The sequence below is a fragment of the Typopeltis vanoorti genome, chromosome 10 (assembly GCF_054136105.1).
Source record: "Typopeltis vanoorti isolate ZY-2024b chromosome 10, IOZ_Tvanoo_1.0, whole genome shotgun sequence".
Taxonomy (NCBI): Eukaryota; Metazoa; Arthropoda; class Arachnida; order Uropygi; family Thelyphonidae; genus Typopeltis; species Typopeltis vanoorti.
In genome coordinates, this window is record NC_143558.1 from 41,038,687 (window position 1) to 41,063,950 (window position 25,264).

The following is a 25,264-nucleotide window of genomic DNA, read 5'->3' on the forward strand; positions in this document are numbered from 1 at the left end:
GCAAAGTTGGGTAGAGCAATTGTGAGTGCACAGGATATCAAAATTTTACAGGATGATTTGGATAGTTTGGAGGACTGGGCTAGGAAAAATGGATGTCAATTTAATGTGGCAAAGTGTAACATTATGCACTTTGGGGTTAAAAGAATAGCAGCAGTATATCGCATTGGTGGAACTGTACTCCAGGAGATTGATGAGGGATTTGGGAGTATTGGTGGATAGGGAATTGAAGTTTAGGGGGGGCACATTGCAAAAGTGGCTAAATCAGCTAATCAAATCACTTGGCTTCTGAAAAATACTTTAACATGCAGAGACAAACAAGTTGTTGTTCCTCTGTATCGAGCCTTGATAAGACCCCGTCTAGACTACTGTGCCCAGATATGGGCGCCAGGGTTTCTTCTTGATGGGGAAGAGGTGGAGAGGATCCAGAGACGAGTGACTAAGATGATAGCAGGTTTGTGGAATGAACCTTATGAGAATAGGTTGAAGATTTGTGGGTTGCAAAAATTGGTCGATAGGCAGAAAAGGGGTGATATGATTGAGACATTCAAATTACTGAAGGGTTTCTATAAGATTAATCCAGAAGATAATTTTGAAAATAGGACTGGTGGTGGTAGGACTAGGGGCCATGCATGGAAGCTGGATAAGAATGTAGTTAACAAGGGTGTTAGAGCTAGGTTTTTTACTTGGAGAGTGGTGAATGAGTGGAATAAGCTGCCAGAGTCTGTTGTGGGTGCTACGACCGTGAATGAGTTCAAGGCAAGGTATGATAGATACTGTGTGAATGTCGAATAGTTGTTCTTGACATGATGTTAGGGCCTCCCTCGATGAGTCTGTCGACTCCTTGAAGTTGACCAGGATAATAATAATAATAATAACTTTATTATAAAAGGCTAGCATATTGCTAAAACAAGAGTGCCCTTTCACAAATCCATGTTGACTCTCACAGATAGCATTACCCTCATCTGCCCAATATTGTATATAGTCCCTAACTAATTTCTCCAAGATCTTAACAACTACTGATGACACACAAACTGGTCTATAATTAGACACTTCCGGTCTGCTACCACCCTTATGCAATGGCACTATCTTACCCTCCTTCTATTCCCTGGACACCTTTCCCATAGCCAGACTTTCATTGAAAAGCCAGTTCAAAGGAGCTGTCAGTTCCTTGGCACATTCTCTCAAAATTCGTGATGAAATACCATCCAGTCCCACAGCTTTACTGGAGTACTCAATATTTGGAACACGTTCTCCTCCTGCACCTCTAAACCTCGAACTTGCCCTATCCGTCTAGTATTAATGTTTACTCCTCCAGGATGAAATACTCCAATAAAGTGTTCCTTGAACAATTCCACTATGTCCTCTGCATCAGCCACTTATTCCCATTTCTATCCCACAATGTGTCATTCTTCCACAATCATTTCTCCTCCTACTGGCCACATAGCTAAAAAATTCCCTAGGATTTTCTTTGGATCTTTGGGCCAATCTCTTCTCATATTCCAGTTTTGCCTTCCTTACCAAATATTTACATTGTTCATATATGCTTTTTTAGCAACATCAGAATTAACAACCATGGATAGTCAAGAAACTCATGGACTACAAGAGAACTGCACTAATCCTTATAATGTTAATCATGCTACATCTTAAAATCATTCACTGTAATCATACTCACCACATTCTAAGGTAATGGAATACAGTGAATGTACCCATCACTCTCCATGCAAAAAGTTCTCTTGCATAACTTCAAGGGATGTAACCTTTCCCTTTGTTCTGCATTTAGAAACAACCCCAGTGTATATTAGGTAAGCACTTATGAACAATGTATTATTATCCAAGCCTTCATGGAGTCAAAAGACTCATCGTGGGAGGTCGTTTTTAGGAAACACAAAGTTTATCATACCACTCCTTGAACCCATTAACCGTCACCACTCCAACCACTCTCTCAGGCAATGCATTCCAAGGTTCAACCACCCTCCAAGCAAAGAAACCACTCCTCACCCTCTTGCACACAGCCTCCTTTTGTAACTTCCAGGGGTGGCTCCTTGTCATCGCTCCTTCCCACCGTTCCACCAAGTGAAAGTTGTATGGTTTTCCTTGTATGTATATTAAGAACAAACAATTTAGAGAAGCCTGAAGTTATGTCTTAAGTTGATCTTCATTTTAAAAAATGAACATGCTCAGTTCTTGAGAATGTGGATGACATTTACTGTGTTTTGTATTGAGTAGGTTTATGATATACTTCCAGAATAACACCATTGTCAGGTTTCTTTATAATGAGAACATCTGGAAGTGGAGTTTACCATTCTTTTCTGGTTCTGATGTAAAATTAATTGTAGGTTTAAATGAATTGAGAGAATGAAGATGTAATCATAGACTTGGAGAGGTCATATTTCCAAATAATTAAGACATCAACATATCTCCACCATATGGCTAGTTTCAAAGTAGTTTGAGCTGGAAAAACTTTTTTTTTTTTTTTCAAAAATCTCCATGAAGAGATCTTCTGGCAAAGGAGGAATTGTCTATTGTTAGACCAAATTGTCATTTGTAAGAATCATTCTACTGAAAGAAATTGAATTGGAGGCAGTGTTCAAACAATTTGGTGATGGGTAGTGGAAAAAGATCTCCAACAAGGTCTATTGTATAATCTACCAGAACATTAGTAAAGAGAGATACTATGTTGAGACATGTGAGGTTGGTGATGATGAAGAAAGGAGAAGCGCAGTGGCTTTCATTCAGATAACAGTGGCAGAATCAATTGGAAGGTGATGAACACCTTTGTTCCATACTCCATAAAAAAAAAAATGAACTTTTGGAATATGATCAGGAGTTACAGCAAAGTTAACTCCTTTCTTTAGAATATATTCTTCTGAATGTAAGAGATAGTGGTTGGAAAGGTTAATAATCACTTTATCTGGGTAGTGATTAAACAGAGGATCTTTCCTTGAAGCTAAGGAAAGATCCTCTGTTTGATTGAGAGTGGATTAACTGATAAAATATTTTCCTATAAAGATGCGGCGACAATAATATAATTCTGTAGTTAAAGCACTGAGATTTTTTTCCTTTGAAGTGTAAACTGTTTTTAATGAAGGATGTGGTTTTACCTGTTAAGGACATAAATTAGAAAGGTGCTTTGCAATTTAACACGGTGAACCAATTCATTTAAAAAATTGCAATTGAAGGAGACACCATCAAATTTTATTAAGACTGTTTTGTCTAACAAGTCACTAAGTCCTTTGTTAATGAGATCATTAACAGTTAAGAAGTGTCATCAACCACATCTCTTGATAGGATCACCAAACTATTTAGATCTGTTGGATTCATTGGGACTGTTCATCTGGTTAATAAACTTTCTTAGGCTCTATAAAGGATAGCTGTTGTCTCTATCTTGGTGTTTATGAAATACTTGCACTTGTAGGTTATCTTACTTCAGCAAGACTGACAGATCCACGACAAACAACAAATATTTCAACTACATTAGATTCCATGAGCTTATAAATCAATCTGGACTTGACAAATAGGTGATCTTCACCAAACTTTGGATTCTTTGGAAGAAAACTAAAGTTCCACACTGAACTTTTTTTTATATACACATTCTTTGTATAAGCTTTCTACAGCTTATACAAGTAATGTCCTGAACACTAAGAAAACTATACAGAACAATCTCACAAAAAGAGAACTAGCAGCAGTTAAGTCATTAAAAGCCAAACAAAACATAATAATAACGAAATCGGATAAAAGCATTGCCACTGTCGCCCTTGACAGGTCAACATACATACTTCAGATGAATCAACTAGTAGCCGATAACAACACATATAAGCTGGTAAATTATAACCTAACAAAAAGGATAAAACAGAGAAACTACTCAAGTCCGTCACTTCTTGACCACCAGACACGGTTAAAAAAACTCAAACCCCACTACACCCCCACCCCCAGAATATATGGGGTCCCAAAAATACACAAACAAAATGTGCCCCTTCAACCAATCGAGGAAGGAATAGACAATCCCAATTACCACTTAGCCAAGAAATTAGTGGCAACACTCAAGGAGTTGGTAGGTCATTCCCTCTCCTACATAAAAAACACACAACACTTTATAAACAAAATTAAAAACATAACACTCGACAAAGATGACTTGTTAGTCAGTTTCGACGTTTCTGCCCTTTTCACTAATGTCCCCCCATCAATGACACAATTTTCCTACTACAGAACACATTTCCACCTGACATTATGGTCCTCTTTGCCCACATACTACAGTCCGGTTACTTCATGTGGCAAAACAAATTTTACCTACAAAAAGAAGGTACAGCCATGGGCTCACCACTATTCCCCCAATCGCTAACTTCTACATGGAAACCTTTGAGCAAAGGGCTCTTGATTCCGCCACGCTAAGACCGACAGGTTGGCTTATACGTTGCCGACGTGTTCACGATCTGGCCGCACGGGCGACAAACACTAAACACTTTCCTTAGCCGCCTGAACAAACAACACGAAAGCATACAATTTACCATCAAAATCGAAAATCAAAATTCGCTCCCGTTCTTAGACACACCCACTAGTCACAAGTCTTCTTTCGGGCAGTCTATCCTTCATGGTCTACTGAAAACCGACACACACACTGGCCAATACATACATGCTAATTCATACCACCACCCATCACAAAAATATGGAGTCATTAACAAAAACAGAGCTACAACAATTTGCTCTAACCAACAAGCCCTGAAACAAGAACTAAAAATCATCAGCGACACATTCATAAATAATGGCTATAACAAAAATACTATTATTAAAATACTCCATAAAACAACAACAAAAACGAACCTAGATTACAATAAAACCATAGCCATCCCATACATTAAAGGGTTATCAGAAAAAATGAACAGAATTCTACAACATTATAACCTCAATGCCACCTTTAAACCACCCACTAAACTTTAAACCATATTCAACACCTCTAAGGATCCTCTCCTCCCATTGGCACATCCTGGAGTCTATTGCATCCGCTGCGCCTGTAACTTACCATACATTGGTGAAACAGGACGGACAATCTCTATACGCAAGAAAGAACACATTTGACACATTAAATATAACCATTATGGGGAGGCAGGCCTCTCAGACCATGCGCTCGACACCTTACACCAAATCAACTGGAAAAGCACCCGCTCTTTACACCACACAAAAACCTGGAATGAAAGGAAATTTAAGGAAGCTTGCGAAATCCTGATAAACCACCCAAATATCAACAACGAAGATAGCATGAAAATTCCAAGGATCTGGATGGCACACACATTCAGCCTACCTAATATATAAGATCCAGCATAAGTCAGGACTCTAGCCAATCTTCAGCTAGTATTAGAAACCATTCCATACCAACTGGCTGGAATGTACAAGTATAATCATGATGTTAATATATGTATATAGATAGATACTTGTTGTTGCGTCCAATGTATTTCTACAACCAACAGATAACATTAATAATAGGACTCTAGCGTTGATGTATAATTTTTTTTTTCACCAGAGGTCAGGCCAACAATTGTTGTAGCAGTTGGTCAGTATCTTTAACAAACCAGTTTGATTGTAGTGTAGCTTGTTTTCTGTGTATAGTTGTATGGTCCAGAAGATGACCTTGACATAAAGGTCGAAACGTTGAATGTAGATTTTAGTTATATTAAACTAAAGTTTTTATTCAAACACGGTAGTTGTCTCCATAATTTTCAAAAATGCATTCGGATCACCATGTAAGCTTAAAAGAAAGAAATGCTCTAAAAGAATGAGGGTTCTTAAGGGTCAAAGCTGGATAACTGGGAGGAGACCTCTATGTGGGCTTTTAAGGAATGCAAACAACTGACTAGGTCCTCTCACCTAATATCCAGTCCCCACCTTCTCGTGGTGCACCCTGTTAGTAGATATCTACCTGGATACTGAATGAATGACGATGGACTAGCATTTTGGATTTAGCTCACCAAATTATATTCTTATTGGCTTAAAGAGAAATACAAAATGGTGGTATAACATGACAAAATTTCGTGGCTAGGGCATCACTTGGTTAAACAATGCCCTGTTGTTTTCATCAGAGAACCAGAGTTAAAGGTAACTTTAATGAATAACTTCTATATTTCGGCAACGTCACATTGCCATCTTCAGGAACATAAAGATATGGTATGTGCACTCAGGAACTAACACAAAGCAAATGAGGAAGAAAGCAAGAAACTAATGGTGCCATGGTGCCCTCTTGTGGGCTAATTTGGTAGTCTTGGCAGTTGGGCTGAAGTTCTCATAATGAAAGTCTCCCAAATTTGGGGCAGTTTCATGCACCCAAATTTTTGAGGTTAGGAACGTTTTTTAGAGCTGCTGAAGATTCTTTGAATAATCTTTCGTATTTAAACTTGCTGCGATGAATTATTTTTGTTTTCTTCCACCGAATTTTATGGTGGGTATCTAAGGTATGGTCTGCCAGCCCAGAGCGGCTGTACTGGTGAAACCGGATGTAGTCTTGGTGTTCTGAAATCCTGATATTTGTTGTTCTGCCTGTTTGGCCAAAGTAGGACAATTTGCAGCTGCATGCATTATTCATTAAAGTTACCTTTAATTAATATACTTTATATGCGTTGTTAATTCTGTAAACTAATTACCAGTTATGTCTAACCAACGTATACGTCTTGCTACTAGAAAGAGAACCAGAGTGAACAACAAAAAGTCAGCTGCTGGAATAAATCCCAACTCTACATCAGCAGATTTCAAGATTGACACTGTTAAAATAAGAAGCACAATGGAAAAGGAATGGGACTAGCAAAAGAACTGGATAGGTATTTTCAAAACGAATAGACAAAAACAGATGAGATTTTTTCCGAGCAACAAATACGGTATGTTATATTCAGGCAGTGATGATAAGGAAAAAAGAGTAGCTATTCGACACTAAATATGAGAATAATATTAGGTGGCAGTCAGTATCAAGTAGAATGATGTGGGCAATATCTGGATGGGGAACTGTACAATGAGACTTACTTGTGCCTGTTGTCCCACAGAAGGATCTACTAAGGAAGAAGTTCAGGAATTTTTTGAAGCATTAGAGAAAGCAGCTACCACAAAAAAAAAAAAAAAAAAGATTCACTTCACATGAGAGAAGATGCGTAATGTTATGTTGTGTTAGTCACTGTTGTGAGAGCACGCTCTGTAGTTTTGAGCGAAATCAAATTCTGGCAGACTGAGTGACTTCATTAAGGTTCCGTATGTCAGCTTATCATTTTCTGGTTTCTGTTAAGATTTTCTCCAGATGGAGGACTACAGCAGCTTCCTTGAAATTATTACAACTGAAGTCTTCTTTAGATAAGCCATGCAGCTGCTATCCCAATCAAGAAACTAGCAAATGGACATATCAAAAAACTAACAGTCTAGTGTAGTTTTGAGCGAAATCAAATTCTGGAAGACTGAGTGACCTTATTAAGGTTTTTCGTATGTCAGCTATTATCATTTCCTGGTTTCTGTTAAGATTTTCTCCAGATGGAGGACTACAGCAGCTTTCTTGAAATTTCTACAACTGAAGTCTTCTTTAGATAAGCCATAAGCCATGGAGCTGCTATCCCAATCAAGAAACTAGCAGATGGACATATCAAACTAACAGTCTACTGCAAACCAACACACACACTGAATGCTACCTTCATTTCAAATGAACTCACCATATTTCCCAGAAGCTCAGCATAATACATATGCTCAAAAATAGGGCCACGAACATCATCTCGGAAGAAAAATAACTCTATGATAAACTTACTCATATATCAGAGACATTAATAAAAAAATGGCTATCCAAGGAATTGAATCAACAAGATTCTGTATAGCAACCCCCCCCCAACAACAACCTACCATTACTCAATATAGATCATCCATAGTTATTCCTTATGCAGGTACAGTGTCGAAAAAGATCACAAAACTTTTTAAGCCTTTCAACATGATTTGTGTTCAAACCAGTAAAGACCGTCCATCACGTTTTAAGATCGCCATTTATTTTAACCACCTTACTGGCCATTATGGATCATATACGCATCCTCATATGCTTCATATCCATCATATATTTCAATGTAATATCAATGGTATTACAATTTTAATATCTACTTCGCATCCATAGTAACTTGGACTTATATACGTCCTGGCTGGTAGTGTGGTTAAGATCGCATTAATGCTTTTTTCAAACATGCTGGAGTGTACAACATCCCATGTGCTTGTGGTCTAAATATTATGGATCATATACGCATCCTCATACGCTTCATATCCATCATATATTTCAATCATATAATATCAATGGTATTACAATTTTAATATGCACTTCACATCCATGGTAACTTGGACGTATATACGTCCTGGCTGGTAGCATGATTAATATCGCATTAATGCTTTTTTTAAATGTGCTGGAGTGTACAACATCCCATGTGCTTGTGGTCTAAACTACATAGGACTGACGTCGAGAAGCCTCAAAATCCGAAAAAAAAATAACATATAGGAGATGCTAATAACAACAGAACAGACAATTCAGGTCTAGCTCATCATTTCGTGATTACTAACCATACCATTGATTGGGATAGCAGCTCCATGCCTTATCTAGAAGAAGACTTCTGTTGTAGAAATTTCAAGGAAGCCATTGTAGTACTCCGTTCTGTAGAAAATCTTAACAGAAACCAGGGAATGATAATAGCTGACATATGGTAAACCTTAATAAGATCACTTAGTCTGCCAGAATTTAATTTCACTCAACTACAGAACATGCTCTCATAAGAGTGACTAACACAACATGCTCTATGCATGTAATGTTATGCGTTCTGTTTTAATTTTTAATTTATATGATAGTGTTACTCCATTTTCTCTGCACTAGCCACTTTGAGTTTTCTCTTACCATTATAAGCGCTGAAGAAGCTGAACAGCCCTGTTGGCAAAACTTGTTGGCATTAGATGTTTATAAATCATGGTCAATTAAAGATCCATATATATTTCATTTTAACAATAGTATACAGTATAATAAGTTTAGTTTAATCCTTTATCCAAGTGTGAGCAAACAAAGTTTGCACCTGAAAGTATCTTCAGGACTGGGGTAAGGTAGTGCAACACCAGGCAACTCGTTGCAAAGGTGGAGAAAGCTCTAAGCTCTCATCACTCCTATCTCAGTGTCTCCCATAATGCAAAGCACATCTCCTTGCGGATATGTGTAATGCTATGCATTAAGGCAAGGGCCACTACCCATACCGGTTTCGACCTTTATTGAGGTCTAGTCAGTGGGAGCCAGGCCCAGTAGTGGAGATACAAAGGCAGAAGCAATGAGAGGTCATCCTAACCTATAGGAGTTGCCAAAGGGTGTGCCACCTTATTAATAAATTACTCTGGATTCAGAGAAAGATGTTGAGAGTTTATTTTTCACTTGGTTAGGCTATAATAAGTTTAGTTTAATCCTTTATCCAAGTGTGAGCAACAAAGTTTGCACCTGAAAGTATCTTCAGGACTGGGGTAAGGTAGTGCAACACTTGGAGGTGTTGCACTACCTTACACTGGAAAAACCCGAAGAAAACATTGATTCATTCAGCCAGAGAGCCATGTAATGAAGTTGTCTGCAAGGATAATAAAATCAATCAGCGTCAAGGATAAGAAGAAAGCATATCAAAAATTTACTTTCTTATGAATACAGAGAAAAATATTAGAAAGCGAAGCATCACATAACACTAGCTAAACAAAGAGATGGGGGGATACTTCGGTAAGAACATAGAAAATATCTGGAAAGTCGTAAAATATACTGGAGGCTATTTAAAAAGCTCAGCAATGGAGAAAAGAGTACTGTAAAAGAAATCAAAGATAATAAAAGTAACATGAAAACTGATAGTTATTTTAGATGTCTGCAGCGATTAATTTGAAAAATTCCTAAATGAAACAAGCAGTGATGGTAGGGTGTAGAAAACACTCAACAGGAATGCAATCAGGAATAGATATCAATGTTTAAAGTAGAGAAAGATATCAATAAAACCTGAACTGTGAATGCAGTTAATGATACTGAACCAGAAATGATGCACTGAATAATCCAGTAGGCCTGATCACAGGGTTGAATTCAGGATGATTGGAAGTAGAAGTCCCCATATATAAAAAGGAAATAAAGAGGAATTTCTCTGCTGAGCATTCTTTTTAATATTTATGCAAAGTACACTTCAGAAAAGGTTAAGAAAAAGTGTGGAAGGAAAGCATGGAAAAGAACAAGCTGGATTAGATTTTCGTTTTAAGTAATTGAGAAATCTAATCTGAAAGATCTGTTTCATAGATCTGATAAAGGCATATGATAAGATGCCAAGAAAAAACTCTTTAAAACACTACAGCTGTGTGGTGTAATTAGGATATTATATCAGGCAATACATAGTGTATATTTGAGTTGTAAGTTAGCAGTTAGAATTGAAGGGGATACAGAAAGATGGTTTGATGTTAAATCAGGTGTGAGACAAGGATGCATGTTATCTCAACTATTATTCATCATCTATATGAACCAGATTATGAAGGAAAGTGGTATTAAACCGATATCAAACTTGGAGATGTTAATCTCATTTCTTCACTCTTGAAGATCATGTTATACAGTAAAAGTCTGCATGATTCACTGACTAAACTGAATAACTACTGTAATAATTTTTTTATGAAAATCAACAACAAAAAAAAGACATTATGAAAATGGGAAACATTGAAAATCTAAACTACATCTTGAGTGGAGAATCTGTAGATCAAGTAAAACATGTTAGCTATTTAGGCACAATTTTAGTGTGTTATTGTTACTCGGTCACCCCATGGAGTCTGAAGAAACTAATCATGGCAACTCAACTATCCACATCATATCCGTCATACCTCTTCTTGAATCCATTAACAGACACAGCACTCACAGCTGACTCTGGCAACCCATTCCATTCAATCACCATTTTCGAAGTGAAACATCTAGTGCTTACAAACCCTTGCTAACCACACTCTTACCCACTTACTTTGGATGTCCTCTTGTTTTGCCTCCTTTAGCTAGGTACTGAAATATTTCCTCTGTATTAATTCTATAAAATCCTTTAAGTAATTTAAATGCTTCTGTCATATCCCACCCCACTCTTTTTCGTCTATCAACCACTTTTTCCAACCTGCAAACCCTCACTCTGCATAGGGAGTATTCCATAAACTACCATATTTGTACTCATCTCTGTATACTGATAGACCTCTACTACTACCACCTCCACCACTTCCTTGTCTCCCAAGAAACTCAGGTGATCAGACTTGAGCAGAGTAATCCAGATTTGATTGTATCATAATATTGCTACTATTACTACCACCTCCAAATCCCTGGCTTTATCGATTTCCTGGGGTATGTTTCCCTCAATGTGATACACAGCTTGTAATAATTTTATCTGAAAATGCATAACTGTATATACTCTTCCACATTAAATTGACATACCTTATGTTTTGTCCTTGCAGTCTTTATATCTCTCTACCTCATCTTGGTTAGTTTTCACTCTATTCAACTTTGCTTCATCAGCTAACAACAAAATATCTCCCATCAAAGTATTTCCTATATTTCCAAATTAAACAGGTAGTCCAAATACAAAGCCTTGCGGAACACCCCGTGTCACCTGCTTTCTCCTGGATTCTACTTTTTGCTATTTGTCTATCAGCCACCTTTGTATTCACATCACCATTTTCATATTGATTCTCAATGATTCTAGTTTGCTTAACAGAGTTCCATGTGATATCCTGTTAAGTGTTTTGCAAAATCCAGCAGTATCACTCAAGTTAGTAAATTACTATGACATAACTGACCTTCACAAAACTATGTTGCCCTCTTGTCCATTCATTCCTGAATTCTCTATTTGACCAACTGTTCCAGTACTTTTACCATAAATCCTGAGATATTGGGTATATAATTTGCTGCCACAGGCTTAGATCCTCCTTTATGCAAAGGAATTATTTTCACTCAGTAGCTCAACTATTTTGTCTGTTTCTGTCACTCTTTGCCATCTGCACTCATTAAAGCTATCCGTCCATAGTTATTCTTCTCTTACTTGACACATAATGAAAGAAATCTTTGGGATTTCATTTGACCTGCTCTGCTAATTTCTTGTCATAATCTGATTTTGCCTTCCTTACCATACTGTTTACCTTTCTTGCCTAATGTTTATATTGTTTATGAACTTGTTAGTCACCTTAATTCTTATATCTTCCACACTTTTTTTTTTGCATTTCAAGCTTGATGATGCTGCTCATCCATCTAACTACCCTGATTCATCTTCTGCCGGATATCCCCCCTTGACTATTTCCTCCTGCAACATGAACATCCTTCTATCAAGGATGTTCATAGTGCATAAAGGTCAAAATCGGTCTGGGTAGTGACCTTTCCCATAATGCATAGCATTATACATGTCCGTAAGGATATGTGCTTTGCATTATGGAATACTAAGCCAAGTGATGTGAAGTGTGAAGTCAATAGCTTCTATATACGAGTTGCCCTGTCCTGAAAATACTTCAGGTGCAAACTTTGTTTACTTACATTTGAATGAAGGATTAAACTAATGATATAATTTCTTGGCATCTTTATTTTATAGTAGTACCTGGAAGTTTTTCCACTTGGAAAAACTTCCAGGTACCTGTTTCTTTGTTTCCTTGTCATGACAATACATTTCGATTCACTACAAACAGATTTGCTAGAATAATAAATAACCAGGTTTTAACTCATATACATTTTTTATGTATATTAGATGCATTTCCTCTACATGTTTTGCTGTCTATATGGCTAACAGCATCTTCAGGGGATTGTTTGACATTTAAAAAAAAAAAAAAACGTATTCCAATGGCCACTAATATCTATAAATTGATGAAATTAAATGAAAACAAGAAGACTGAAAATCCTATTTAATCAGTTCCTTCAAAATGACTATTCAAAAAAACGTACTAAAATAATGAAAATAAAGAAACTTATTTTCTGATGAACCATCCCATAAGGTAACTCAGAAATTAATTACAAAGTCACAGTATCAATACCATATGCTGGCAGTGGATCAAGAAACATAACCAAAATATTAATGGCAATCAACATCAGAATAGCCTTCAAACCACTCAACACCTTACAAAGCTTTCTATGCTTCCCTGAAGACAAAATTCTGTTTTATAAATATCAGGATGTATACAAGATTCCATGTTTTTGTAGAGAGTAGTACATAGATCAAACTGGGAGAAGTTTTAAAATCTGCAACAAAGAACATACTGATGATGGTGAAAACAAAACGGGAAGGAAAACAGCATACTTGTAGCTCAAAAAAACAACACATGGTAAATTGGCAAGCATTTTCCATTCCCTACAAAAAAGATAATTACTTTAACAGGTTGTTCACGGAGTCCTCTGAAGTCATTTGCTCAAAAGACATACTAAATAGAAATCAGTAAATGATCCTTCATGACATTTGGAAGTTATTAATTAATATATGTAACATTCAAGACCTTTCCTATGCCTATAGTAATCACACAGTCTACACAACAAATTAGAGGTTGCATATAATGCCTAATGATGCTTGTGATTAAACTATCATTCCAGTCTTTTCAATTTATATATATTAGTTGTGTTGGAAAATGTTTATTTTTTGTTGTTTTTTTAGTCATGTTAAATGACCTCCTGAAGATGCTGTTAGGCATATAGAGACAGCAAAAAACATATCAAAAAAATAAATCTAGTATAAATAAAAAATGTATAAGAATTAAAACCTAGTTATTTATTTATTTATTCAAGCAAATCTACTCGTTGTAAATTGTATATAAACTTTTACTAGCTGTCTGCATCAGTTGTTCAGCATGTGTTTGGATGCAAACAATTGATGATGATATGTCCTGGCACTTTGGAACTTAGCCAGTCAAACTTTCTGTATTGGCTGAGACTACAAACACAATTGTGAAATTTTTCGCAATCTGTATGATTTCACAATCATACAGATTGCAAAAAAATTACTCTTTGTGAATATTATTAATTTTGAATGAGTGAATGACAGTTTCTGTTTTTATATATTTTGGAATGAGTGTAGTAATAGGTTATTTCGAATTACATTGCAAATTACAAATACTTCTTTCCTTGTAGACAGACCTTTTAAAGCCAAAATGGAAAGAAAACAAACTTTTCATAGCAAAGGTAAGTTATATATGTTTCGTATTTTCAAATCTTTTTACTGTGAAGAACAGAGAATCATATGATTATGATTATCATATAAATACACTAATTGCTCTTTAGTGTATTACATAAATGCACATAAGTAGTGCTGAATCTGGAAGAACAAATTGAAATTTATGGTATAGGAATATTGAATTAAAAAATATACCGTATTTTTCGGACCATAAGACGCACCTTTTTACATAGAAAAATCGATTGAAAATTGGGGTGTGTCTTATAGTTCGAAGGTAATATTAAAATGTGAATCTTTACGCTGTACCGAAGCTGTTAGTGAAGTTCAATTACTGGTGCAATATGTTAATAAAATTAATACGTATGCCACTGAAGGTAGGTACCTAAGTTATCTTGCTGCATGTGGGTGAATCACCGATTTAGAGCATCAATAGTTATTAGCGTGTAAACATATGCGCTTTTGTATGGTTTATTTGAATTATTTTTTATGTCGTTAAAATTTTATCTTAAAATTAGAAAAAATGAGTGTAAAACAAAAACAAAAAAGACTTTCATATAACGTGAGTTATAAATTAAATGTGATAAATTATGCAAAACAATATGGAAACAGAGCAGCAGAAAGATATTTTGGTCCACCACCAACAGAAAAAATGGTTCGTGAGTGGAGAAAACAAGAGGATCAATTAAAACTGCTATGTAAACACAAGAAAACGTTCCATTCGCACCTAGAAAAATGGCCAGAATTAGAACTACAAATGAAAAATTGGGTAACAAATCATTGAAACATGGGAATATCTGTTTCTACGAAAATGATAATTTTTGAAGCGAAACGATGGGCAACTGCTAATGGAATTTTAGATTTCACCAGATCACCATCTTGGTGCTTTAGATTTATGAAAAGACACGGGTTATGCATGCATACGAAAACACTACCCAAAACAATGCTGGCTGACTATGAAGCTGAAATTATAGAATTCCATAGATTTCAGCGAGAAGGAAATTTAACTTTGAGCTTAATCAAATTGCGAACATGGATGAAGTGGCTCTAACTTTTGACGTTCTTTCAAATTGAACAGTAGATTCAAAAGGCACCAAATCAATAGTGATCAAAACAACAGGTCACGAAAAAACTCACTACACTATAGTTTTAGCTTGTTGCGCAGACGGAACAAAACTACCCCCATGTTAATCTTCAAGAGAAAAACGTTATCAAGAGATGAAATTCCTCGCAGCATTATTATCCACGTTCAAGATAAAGGCTGGATGGACGAAACAGGAATGAAATTATGGATACAAAAGATATGGGCAAAACGTCCAGGTGCATTGTTTAAAAAAGCCTGCGATGTTAGTGTGGGATCAATTCAGAGCACATAAAACAAAATCAACAAAGAAGCTTCTAAAAGAAATGAATACAGAATTAGCTGTCATTCCTGTAGGCCTTACAAGTCAATTACAACCCTTGGATGGCAAAGCCAAATCATGATGTTACAGCAACAGGACGTATGAAACTGCCAACAATATCAGCAGTATGTACCTGGGTGAAAAATTCATGGGAAGCTGTGAAAGAAGAGATGATTATAAAGTCATTTAAGAAATGCGATGGATAGTACCGAAGATGACGCAGTTTTTGAAGGGAGTGACAACAATAGTTCAGATGAAAGTAATACGAACGGTGACATTAATGAGACGAGTGATAATACCAAGAGTGAAGATGAACCGAATATTGCTAATACAAATGATCATAACAATAAATAAAAATTAAGTAAGAATTTGTAAATATCTTTATATAATAAAATATTTTTTTCTAAAAACGTCTCATAAATTTGGGGTGCGTCTTATCGCCCGAAAAATATGGTAATCACATGTAACTAACTTCTCATTCTTCTTCATCTTTCAAGATCTAGTTTATAAGCCTGTTTTGGCATCAGAAGGAAAATGCTTTTATTTTCTTATTAGGTGTTCCTGTATTTCTTCGCTCTGCAGGTTTATATATACACTGCTCGGAAAGAAGTCCATGGACACCCCATGGGAAGGTGCATTGTGTCATGTAATGAGTCACCTATTTGTAGCCAATATAAATTGGAGAAATATGATACTCCAAAGTCTGTGCAACTGTGTTCAGGTGAAATGGTTGCGAGAAGAGAACTGACAGTTTGAAAGCGGCATTGTGATAGGATTCCATGTTGCAAGTGTATCTATTTAGCAAATTGTTGACAAATTGAACAATCCTACATCAACAGTCAGTGATACCATACTGAGATGAAAGCACAAAGCACAGGGAGTCAAGTGCTATTCGCAGTGGACAACCCACCACACTGGCTGAACATGACAGTAGGGTACTACGAAGGATAATATATAAAACCGCCATTTGTCAGCTGACACATTCAATGCAGAGTTCTGGGTATCAATTTGAACATGAATCTCCACAAAAACATTCAGAACCTAGGCTCACAACATGGTTTTCATTGTAGGATCGCAATATGCAAGCCAAACGTTACCTGACCCACACGCAGTGTCATCTTCAGTGGTGCAAAGAGCTTGTACAATGGGATGTGGAAGCTTGGAAAGCTGTGTTATGGAGCAACGAATCACTCTATATCCTCTGCTGCACAGATGGATGGGAGTGGGTGTGGTGGATGCCTGGTGAATGTCTCTTATCAGAGTGCATAACCCCAACTATGAAATTTGGAGGCAGTGGTATATGTTGTGGTCCTGTTTTTCCTAGCTTGGCCTTGGACCTCTGTTTGTTTGTGGTGCTATGAATATTGAACTCTGAAAGGTATCTGAATGTTCTGGACAATGGAATGCTTCCTACTTTGTAGTGTTTCTAACAGAACTGACAATTGTCTCTTTCTGGAAGACAGTGCACCATATCCTAAGATTGCTGCTATGACTGTGTGGTTTGTGGACATGAATGTCACCACACTTGACTGGCCTTCATAGACCCTGATCTCAACCCTATTGAACATCTGTGGGATAAACTGGAGGATCAGGTGAGGTCAAGATATGTCCTCCCCACAACAATCCTGGACCTCATTATGTACCTTCAGGAAGAATGGTCCAAAATTCCCATTAATTGCTATCCTATGCTTGTGGATATATGCCCCATAGGATTGTGGCAGTCACCACAGTTAAAGGAAGTCCTGCATCTTATTAAGGTGAGTGCCATGGCTTTTGCTTCTCTCACTATGGTTTCTGTTGACTTCTCTCCAAGCGATGTGTATATATATATATATATATATATATTCCCAGATGAGGAAGATGGTGTCAACCTCAATTTATTTTTAGGCCACCTAAACAAGTGTCATGAAAAAATCTCTTTTACCTTCTAACTGGAATCCGATGTCTGCCTCCCCTTTCTAGACCTGAAACTTACCAGATATGCTGAGAGTATTAAAATCTCAATTTTTAGAAAACCTACTCATACTGATAGATATCTTCATGCTTCCTCCCATCACTACCTCCCCCACACACATACAAAAATTTGGTATTATTTCCACCTTAGCTCACCGAGCCAAGTCTTTACTTACAGAAGAATCAGAAATTGAAAATGAACTCCTTTATCTTAAAAAAACTTTTATTAATAATGGTTTCTCTCCTAATAAAATTGACAAATTTCTTTTCCCCCAGTCACTCACCTACTTCTGAAGATCCCTCTTCCCCCAGAGCCTTCATTTCTTTGCCTTACATCAGCTCTCTTTAACCAAAACTGGCAAAAATTCTCAAGAAGTTTAACTTCAGAACTTGCTTTACTACGTTCCCAAAACTTCGTTCAATACTTAGTAAACCTAAAGAGAAACATCTTCCGACTCAGTTTCCAGGAGTGTACAAGATTTTATGTGATTGTGGAAAGCCATACTATGGCCAGACTGCTAAATCCATCCTTCTACGTTTGGAAGAACACTGCAGAGATATCTCCTACAACAGGACTAGAGCCAGTGCTCTCTCTCTAGCCATGTTCTCTTTTCAGTTAACTCAGACGAAGGCCGCCAACACATTGTGAACTGGACTCAAACTTCTAACATCCATGTGTGCTATGATGAGCTCGAGAGAAAGATTGTAGAATCTAGAGAAATTTCTCTAGATTCTTCATATATCAACAACAGCCTAAGTTTCAATCTCTCTGATGCACACGTTGCCTCTGTTCAGTATTGGTGCACTCGTGACAGTGCATAGTCTACGTTTATTTGGAACTCAAGCTCGCATTTTGTTTTCAAACACGCTACTGTCTTTTGTACTTGTTCTGTTAATGCAATTTTAAGTCTGTGTAATTTTTTATATATTTCTTTGATTGTGATACCTCAAGATGTTGATCAATTCAACGAAACTAGCAAACTAGTAGTATCTTTTCAAATATACCATGTCATCTATTTATCTCTTGGTATCAGTCATTAAAACTTTTTAATATTATTTCCCACCGAGTAAAATGAATTATAATAATATGTATGTATGTATGTGTGTGTGTATATGTATGTGTATATGTGTATATATATATATATATATATATATATATATATATATGATTACCCCCTTTCATAGCCATTCTTCCATTCATTGTATATGTTCTTTTCATTTCTTATTCTTTCTCTATGTCCTTTAATTGCTATCAAAAATTTTCATTTTATTTCATTCTACTTTCATTTTTATCTAGCTTACCAGACCGATATTATTGGTGTTGCCGTGAATGGATAATGTCTTACGTGTTTCCTTTCTTATTTTTCCTTTTGTCATTTGTTTTATAGTACCAGAAATTTGTTGAAAACTGTGATAATTTATTATCTGTGTCAATTATCAAATGTTATGTAACATCCTATGCATTGAAAATGTGTTACTTGTTACTATTTTTAATTCTTATGGAATGTTTACACTAGAAATCCATAGTTTTATATATTTTTTTTTCATGAAATTCATAAACTGTGTTTACTACATGCACTGGTTTTCATAAATTAATGAACAAAGAAAAAATCACAATAACCCAAAAACTGCATGATGAATGTTTATGTAATTCATTGAAAAGCAGTATGATATGAGTTGTGAACGGAACATCTACAGAATTGCATACAGTTTAGTAACAAATGGATGCATGAAGACAATGGTCAAAATGAGATTGTCAAAGTTCCTTAATAAAGAGTATAGTCACTTCTTACAGCAGTACAGTACTCATCAGTGATGTTTCGTACTGTTTATAATGGTGTCCAGGACAGTTAATTCTGTCTTCTGAAGGACTCAGAAGCACTTTGCTCCTGCAAGCTTCTGGGTCCCCCTCAAGGTTTTGCAGAGGGGTTGAGAGCAGTATCATGTCTACCTAGATCATACCAGACATGCTCAATAGAGTTAAGTTAAGGACACCCGGTTAGCCAGTCCATACATAAAATAGTCTCTTCTTTGAAGATATTGGTCCACAAGCTTTGCTCAGTGAAGATAAGCATTATTGTCTTGTAGGATAAATGTTTCCTTTATTGCATCCATGTATAGATGAACATAGGGATCCAGGAACTGGTCTTTCTAAGTTGCAGCATTTATGGTTCCACTAGGAAGCACAAACTGTCACACTACTACCTTCACCCTTTCACAGATATTAGAGGGATGATAATGTGTCTCTGGTTCTCTCCATAGCACACCTGGTATAGTACACCCACACTTTATAGAGATTCGCTTGGCTTGGTGCCAAGAATAGTCGATTCATGCTGAAGTGGAGAAAGAAATGAAGGATCTACGAATTGGTTGTCAACATGCGAAATCACATGCTTTATAGATAAAATTTTCCAACTGTTATACAAGCAAAATAGTTACCACTTTAAAAACTACTATGATCATAAAAGAGAAGTTAATTTTCCGACATGTAATAATAAACAACTCATCCCAGAAGACGGATCTGTGGACATACTGTATCACTATGTAGAGTAAATCAGAACTCATTTGTAAACAATACCAGCCCCCCCCATTGGTCTTAGGTCCAGTTAACATAGAGCCTGACTCATTTCAGCTCTTTTCTCCTGTGGCATGGAGATAAGTGTACACAGACTACTGGTTGCCTAGCACACAGACCACCACTTTAAAAACTGTGTGCAAGCACATACCAATATTCTTGTAGCCAACACAAGGTCAGATCATAGTCGATTTGGGGTAATACCTGCTGTTTTAGTGAGCAGATAATCGGAGATATCTGTCAATTGGTCTTCCTTTGCTGTAGCTTTGGAATGCTGTTTGTGAATGTTGAAATTGGTTCCACAGTCTGGGAGTAATTGGATGAGTCGCACGTTATCTCCGTCTGACTTTGGCCAGCCTCTGGTCTTATGGCAGCAAGCTACCTAAATTCATCTGTTAAATGATGTCTTGCAGCCTCATCCAAGAATTTTGCTATCACAAAATGCCTTGTTCTCACTCGAGACAGGAAATGGAAAATTACTTCAAAATTGCCCACTTTTATGCTGTGGTTCATTTGCATATACTGTTGACAGTGCCATTCGTTTGTATATGATAACTAGACTTGGTATCACTTTTTATATAATGCACCTGACTTTTGTTTTTGCAATTTTTCTTTTTGTTCCTTAATTTATGCAAACCAGTGTAGTTGGAAATGGTAACTAAATGTTTGAAAGTCATTTGATTTTTGATCGATTATTGATCTCCAGAAAAATAAAGCATTGTTTACTGTTATAGTTGATTGATGTTTATTACTGTATTTACTATATATTTGCAGTAAATAATTACAATCATTTTTCATACTTATCACTGTCCTCATCCATTTTTTTTTAATACAAAGATAAAAAATAATAACCATATATTATCACATATAAGATTCTCTTATTTTGGCCTATCATTAACAGCAAACTATAAGTATATAATAAGGGGACCAGAATTATAACAATATACTGTGTACTATCTAATTTCTCTAAAATTAGAGCTGTAAGGAACTACAAATTTTTTGCTTTCATAAACACTGCTTCTGAGACATATTTCTGAACTCAAGTTAACTTAGTTAATTACACTTCTTAATGGAGATAATTTGTGGCTTGGCTTCCACTTCTTATCCTTGTTTCTTTAACTATATATGTTTCAATGGACATGAAAGCATGTCTTGGCTAGTAGGGAGGTTAAATATAAAATTCTTTTGAAAAATTAGTATAGAAAATTTAAATGATATACTAATTTGGAGGAAAATTGGTGAAAGGAGATGAATAATATGAACTTTATCATATTATTCATCTGTTATAGTATCCTGTACGCTTGAAGGTACTCATCAGGAAACTGATGATGAAAATTCATAAAGTTTGTATATTCTGGTATATTATGGTCTACTCTTGCTATATCAAACTTATATTCACCTCATGAATAGTTTGCTGTAAGCTTGCTATAGGAATTTCTAAATATTCTGCCTGTAGAGCTTTGGTTTCCAGTATAAAAGAGCTTTAATACCTTTTGGTGGTTTTCTGTAGTGAGCAAGTTTTCAGTGATATTTGAGTTGAATACAGATAAGAAACTTTCATTAAAAAGTTTTAGAAAGAAATCCTTATAATATGTAATTGTGTGCTATTGTTTTTTCTTTGCTTTGTAGACTTATATTGGTGATGGTGATTATGCCACTGCAATGCTCTGGATTGAGCAAGCTTTAGAAATACCTTGCGAAACAGAAGATGTAAGTTTTAATTCTGATAATCCAGTTTTACAGTTGTACTTCATATTTATAATATAAATAAGCTATCTTTCAGTCCATTCATCTAAACTTATATGTTCCCTAACAAACAAATAAATTCCCTGATTCTCTTATTTTATTCTTTAGATCAGTGCCACACAGGAGATGTTGCAGTACAGTAATACATTGTTTCCAGTGGTAGCTGGTGAAAATTTTAAGTGGGGGGTGCTGCATATACAAAATAATAAAAATAATTCATTTTTCATAATCAGTAACCAATTTATTAACTAAATTTACATATTAAAAAAATTTGCTTTATTAAAAATATTATTTGAAAAAATCCATTCTTCTATTTTTGTCTTGACAAAATTTATGACTAATAATAATATCTGGAATAGGATGACCTTTTTTTTATTTCTATTTTTTCATATAACGATAATTGAGAAAATATAATTCTTTTCATATTTTCAACAGTGACACTCATCATAATTCATCTTTATATCTATAATAAATAAATAATTATATGTTATTTTAACAGAATCAAATAAGATTTACCAAAAATATCTCACTGAAATAACATGTGCAAGCATACAATTTATCTGTATCGACACTATTCAACAAGCAGTGTCATATTCACTTGTTATATTCAGTGACAAGTGCAAATGAATATTGGCAAGTCTAGCCGCAACTGACCGAACGTGATAATTCTGATACTGCGTTAAATCGCAGTGCATTTGTTTCGTAATCTAAAGCATTAATCGAATAATTCCAATTATTAACTATTCAGTCAGTGTCGAAACATAATCTGCAACCTTTAACATGTTGTATTGCATTTATATAATGTTGTAAACATTGCTATTATTTATAAACACAAATAACATTTAATTTTTTCGTTTTTTCCTTGGGTGCTGCAGTGTCACAGTGCTTATGTCCAAGCCACCACTGATTGTTTCCCTTTTCTTTAACCTTTCCCTAGGCAAGGGTTAAGAAAGCTAAGGATCACAGTCAGATCAGATTTATTTCATGCTTGAATGTAAATGGAGAATGAAGTAGGAGTTCTTGTTCCAAGCCTCTTTCAAAAACTAAAATTTTTTCATGGACCGCTTTGTCACATCTGTTGCTAAACCATGGCTTGGATAGTGGGTGGGAATTTTGAATGGAATGGGGGATGAAAGCTTTCATTCCTGTCTTCTGTGACTTTCACACAGATGTTTACATCAGGTTCATGATGAAAGGAAGAGGAGAAGTTTTGGAAATCATCTCACTTGGCACTGTTGTTAGTGTCAAAGGATACGATTGAGGACTGTTAAAGGAAGGAAGGACATTCTGTTGGAAATGAAACTTGCATGTATGTTGGATGCTTGATGGAATGAAAACAGCACAAGGAAACATTTATTTAATTCATTCCTTGTGCTATATTTATTCCATGAGTTCTAACCACACCTAAACATACAAAACTTGCATTAGATTATGGGCTAAGGTATCAAAAGAAGTAACCCCTTACTGTATATGTGGCAGGAAAACTAATTATGGGATATTAATGGGATACATACTAAGGCAAGTGATGCGAAGTCATTAGCCTCTATATACAAGTAGCTCAGACATGAATATATTTCATGCGGTAAACATTGTTTTGCTTCCTTCAGTAAAGGATTAAAACCAAGTGTATAATTTCTTGGTATCTTTAACGTATAATAGAACCAAGATAAAAATAACTTCCAACGACACATCAGAAGATAATCCTTGTAATTCTGAAGTGATTAAACATGTTAATCCTAATTAGTCATTCATATATAAGATATTCAGCAACATACAAGGAGATATTTATATTAGAATAATCCTGTTTTGATATGATTAGCATGCTAACCCTAGTTAAACTAATCATTCTATATCATTTAATTCACAGAAACATGTATAGTTTTTATTATGTGCGGTAGATTCTGGTTAATCAGGGCAGCTGTTTATTGAAGAATGGAAACAAATCGAGAATATAATCCAAAGCTGCTTTGTTTATTTGGGGCCACCTTGCTGCTTTATCTGGACATTGGCTGTAGGTTGCATAGAGTGTTGCTGTTCGGTCAGCACTGAGATTCAGAGTAGAGAGGATGCACGTATTTTGACAATATAATGATTCTACTTACAGTGACTGCTAGGTAGCATACTTTTGATTAAAACAGGATTGTGTGTTAATTTTTTTTTGTTTTTCTAAGGACCATGTCAAGATGCCAATCAAAGATCTAACATTAGCAGATAAAATTTGCTTATTTGACAAAATAAATAGCCAACTGTCTAACACCAGTAATCGTCAGCTGGCAGAGATAACTGGTGTTCCAAAATCTACAATCACATGTTTGTTAAGCCAGCAGACAAATTGCAAGAAAAATGGGCATTGTGCAATGGACAACAGGACATATCTCAAAAACGGAAGTGAGAAGGCAAGGATCCAGACATTGAGAAGGCTCTCAATCAGTGGTTCTGTATTGTAACTGGATGAGGCATGCGTGTTAACGGTCAGATGTTAAAAACCAAATCAGAAGAGATAGCTAGAAAGCTGGCCTTGTGAGCTTTAAAACTACAGATGGTTGTTTATCGCAGTAGAAAACTAAACATGAAATAAAATTTAAGACGGCACATGGTGAGTACTATGCTGATACTGCGAGTGCTGAACGGTGGAAATAAACTACCCGAATTACTGCAGAAATGTATGATGATGAAGAAACAGGTCTGTTTTATCGTGCCACACTAGATGGTTCCCCGAGCTATAAACTTGCAGTGCTGTCAGGTTCAAAAAACGCAATGGATCGCATTACCGTGTTGTGCTGCTGTAACATGTCGGGAAGTGACAAACAGAAACTGTTGGTTATTGGAAAAAGTGCCAAGCCTCAATTCTTTAAAGGGCTTAGAATGGACAGTTTGCCAGTTTCATTTTCTGTATTCAGGAATGTTGGGATGCACAATTGCAATGAAATTCGAGTAAAATTCTTCTGCTTCTGGACAATTGTGCGGCACACCCTCAATTAGATTGTTTGAAAAACATTCAACTTGAACTTCTTCCTGCTAACACCATGTCCCTTATATAGCCAGTGGACATGGGAATTATAAAAAAATTTGCAGACATATTGCGGAAAGTTGAAACAATTAAAAAAAATCTGCTGGCGTCATCTTTAACAGCCAAAGAAATCAGCATGTAAAAGGTTTTACATGCTGATTTCTTTAACATTGCCTGTAAAAGGTTACCATTTTACAGGCAATGCAATCTGTTGCGGATAGTTGGCGAAAAATAAGCAGCAAACAATTAAAAACTGCTTTGCTTATTGTGGTTTTAAGAATGCAAACTATGAAATACCAGATGTGACTGATAATGAAAATGAAATAATTTTGGAACTGCAATATGTCAGAAACTACAGTTTTTATGCATTGACAATAGCTGTCAGTATTACAATGAAATTGAAGAATGTGAGGATGCAATTGCTGAACAAATT

The 25,264-nt window shown here is 35.8% G+C and overlaps 1 protein-coding gene across 1 annotated transcript in view; it reads left to right on the top strand.

Annotated features, from left to right (window-relative positions):
* The window catches only part of LOC150102361 (regulator of microtubule dynamics protein 1-like), a 213,409-nt gene that overhangs the window by 156,408 nt on the left and 31,737 nt on the right, over positions 1-25,264 (top strand). Inside the window, exons 7-8 of the mRNA XM_090399337.1 lie at positions 14,105-14,155; positions 21,705-21,785. Of these exons, the coding sequence (XP_090255463.1) occupies positions 14,105-14,155; positions 21,705-21,785 (132 nt within the window). The remainder of the gene's footprint in view (positions 1-14,104; positions 14,156-21,704; positions 21,786-25,264) is intronic.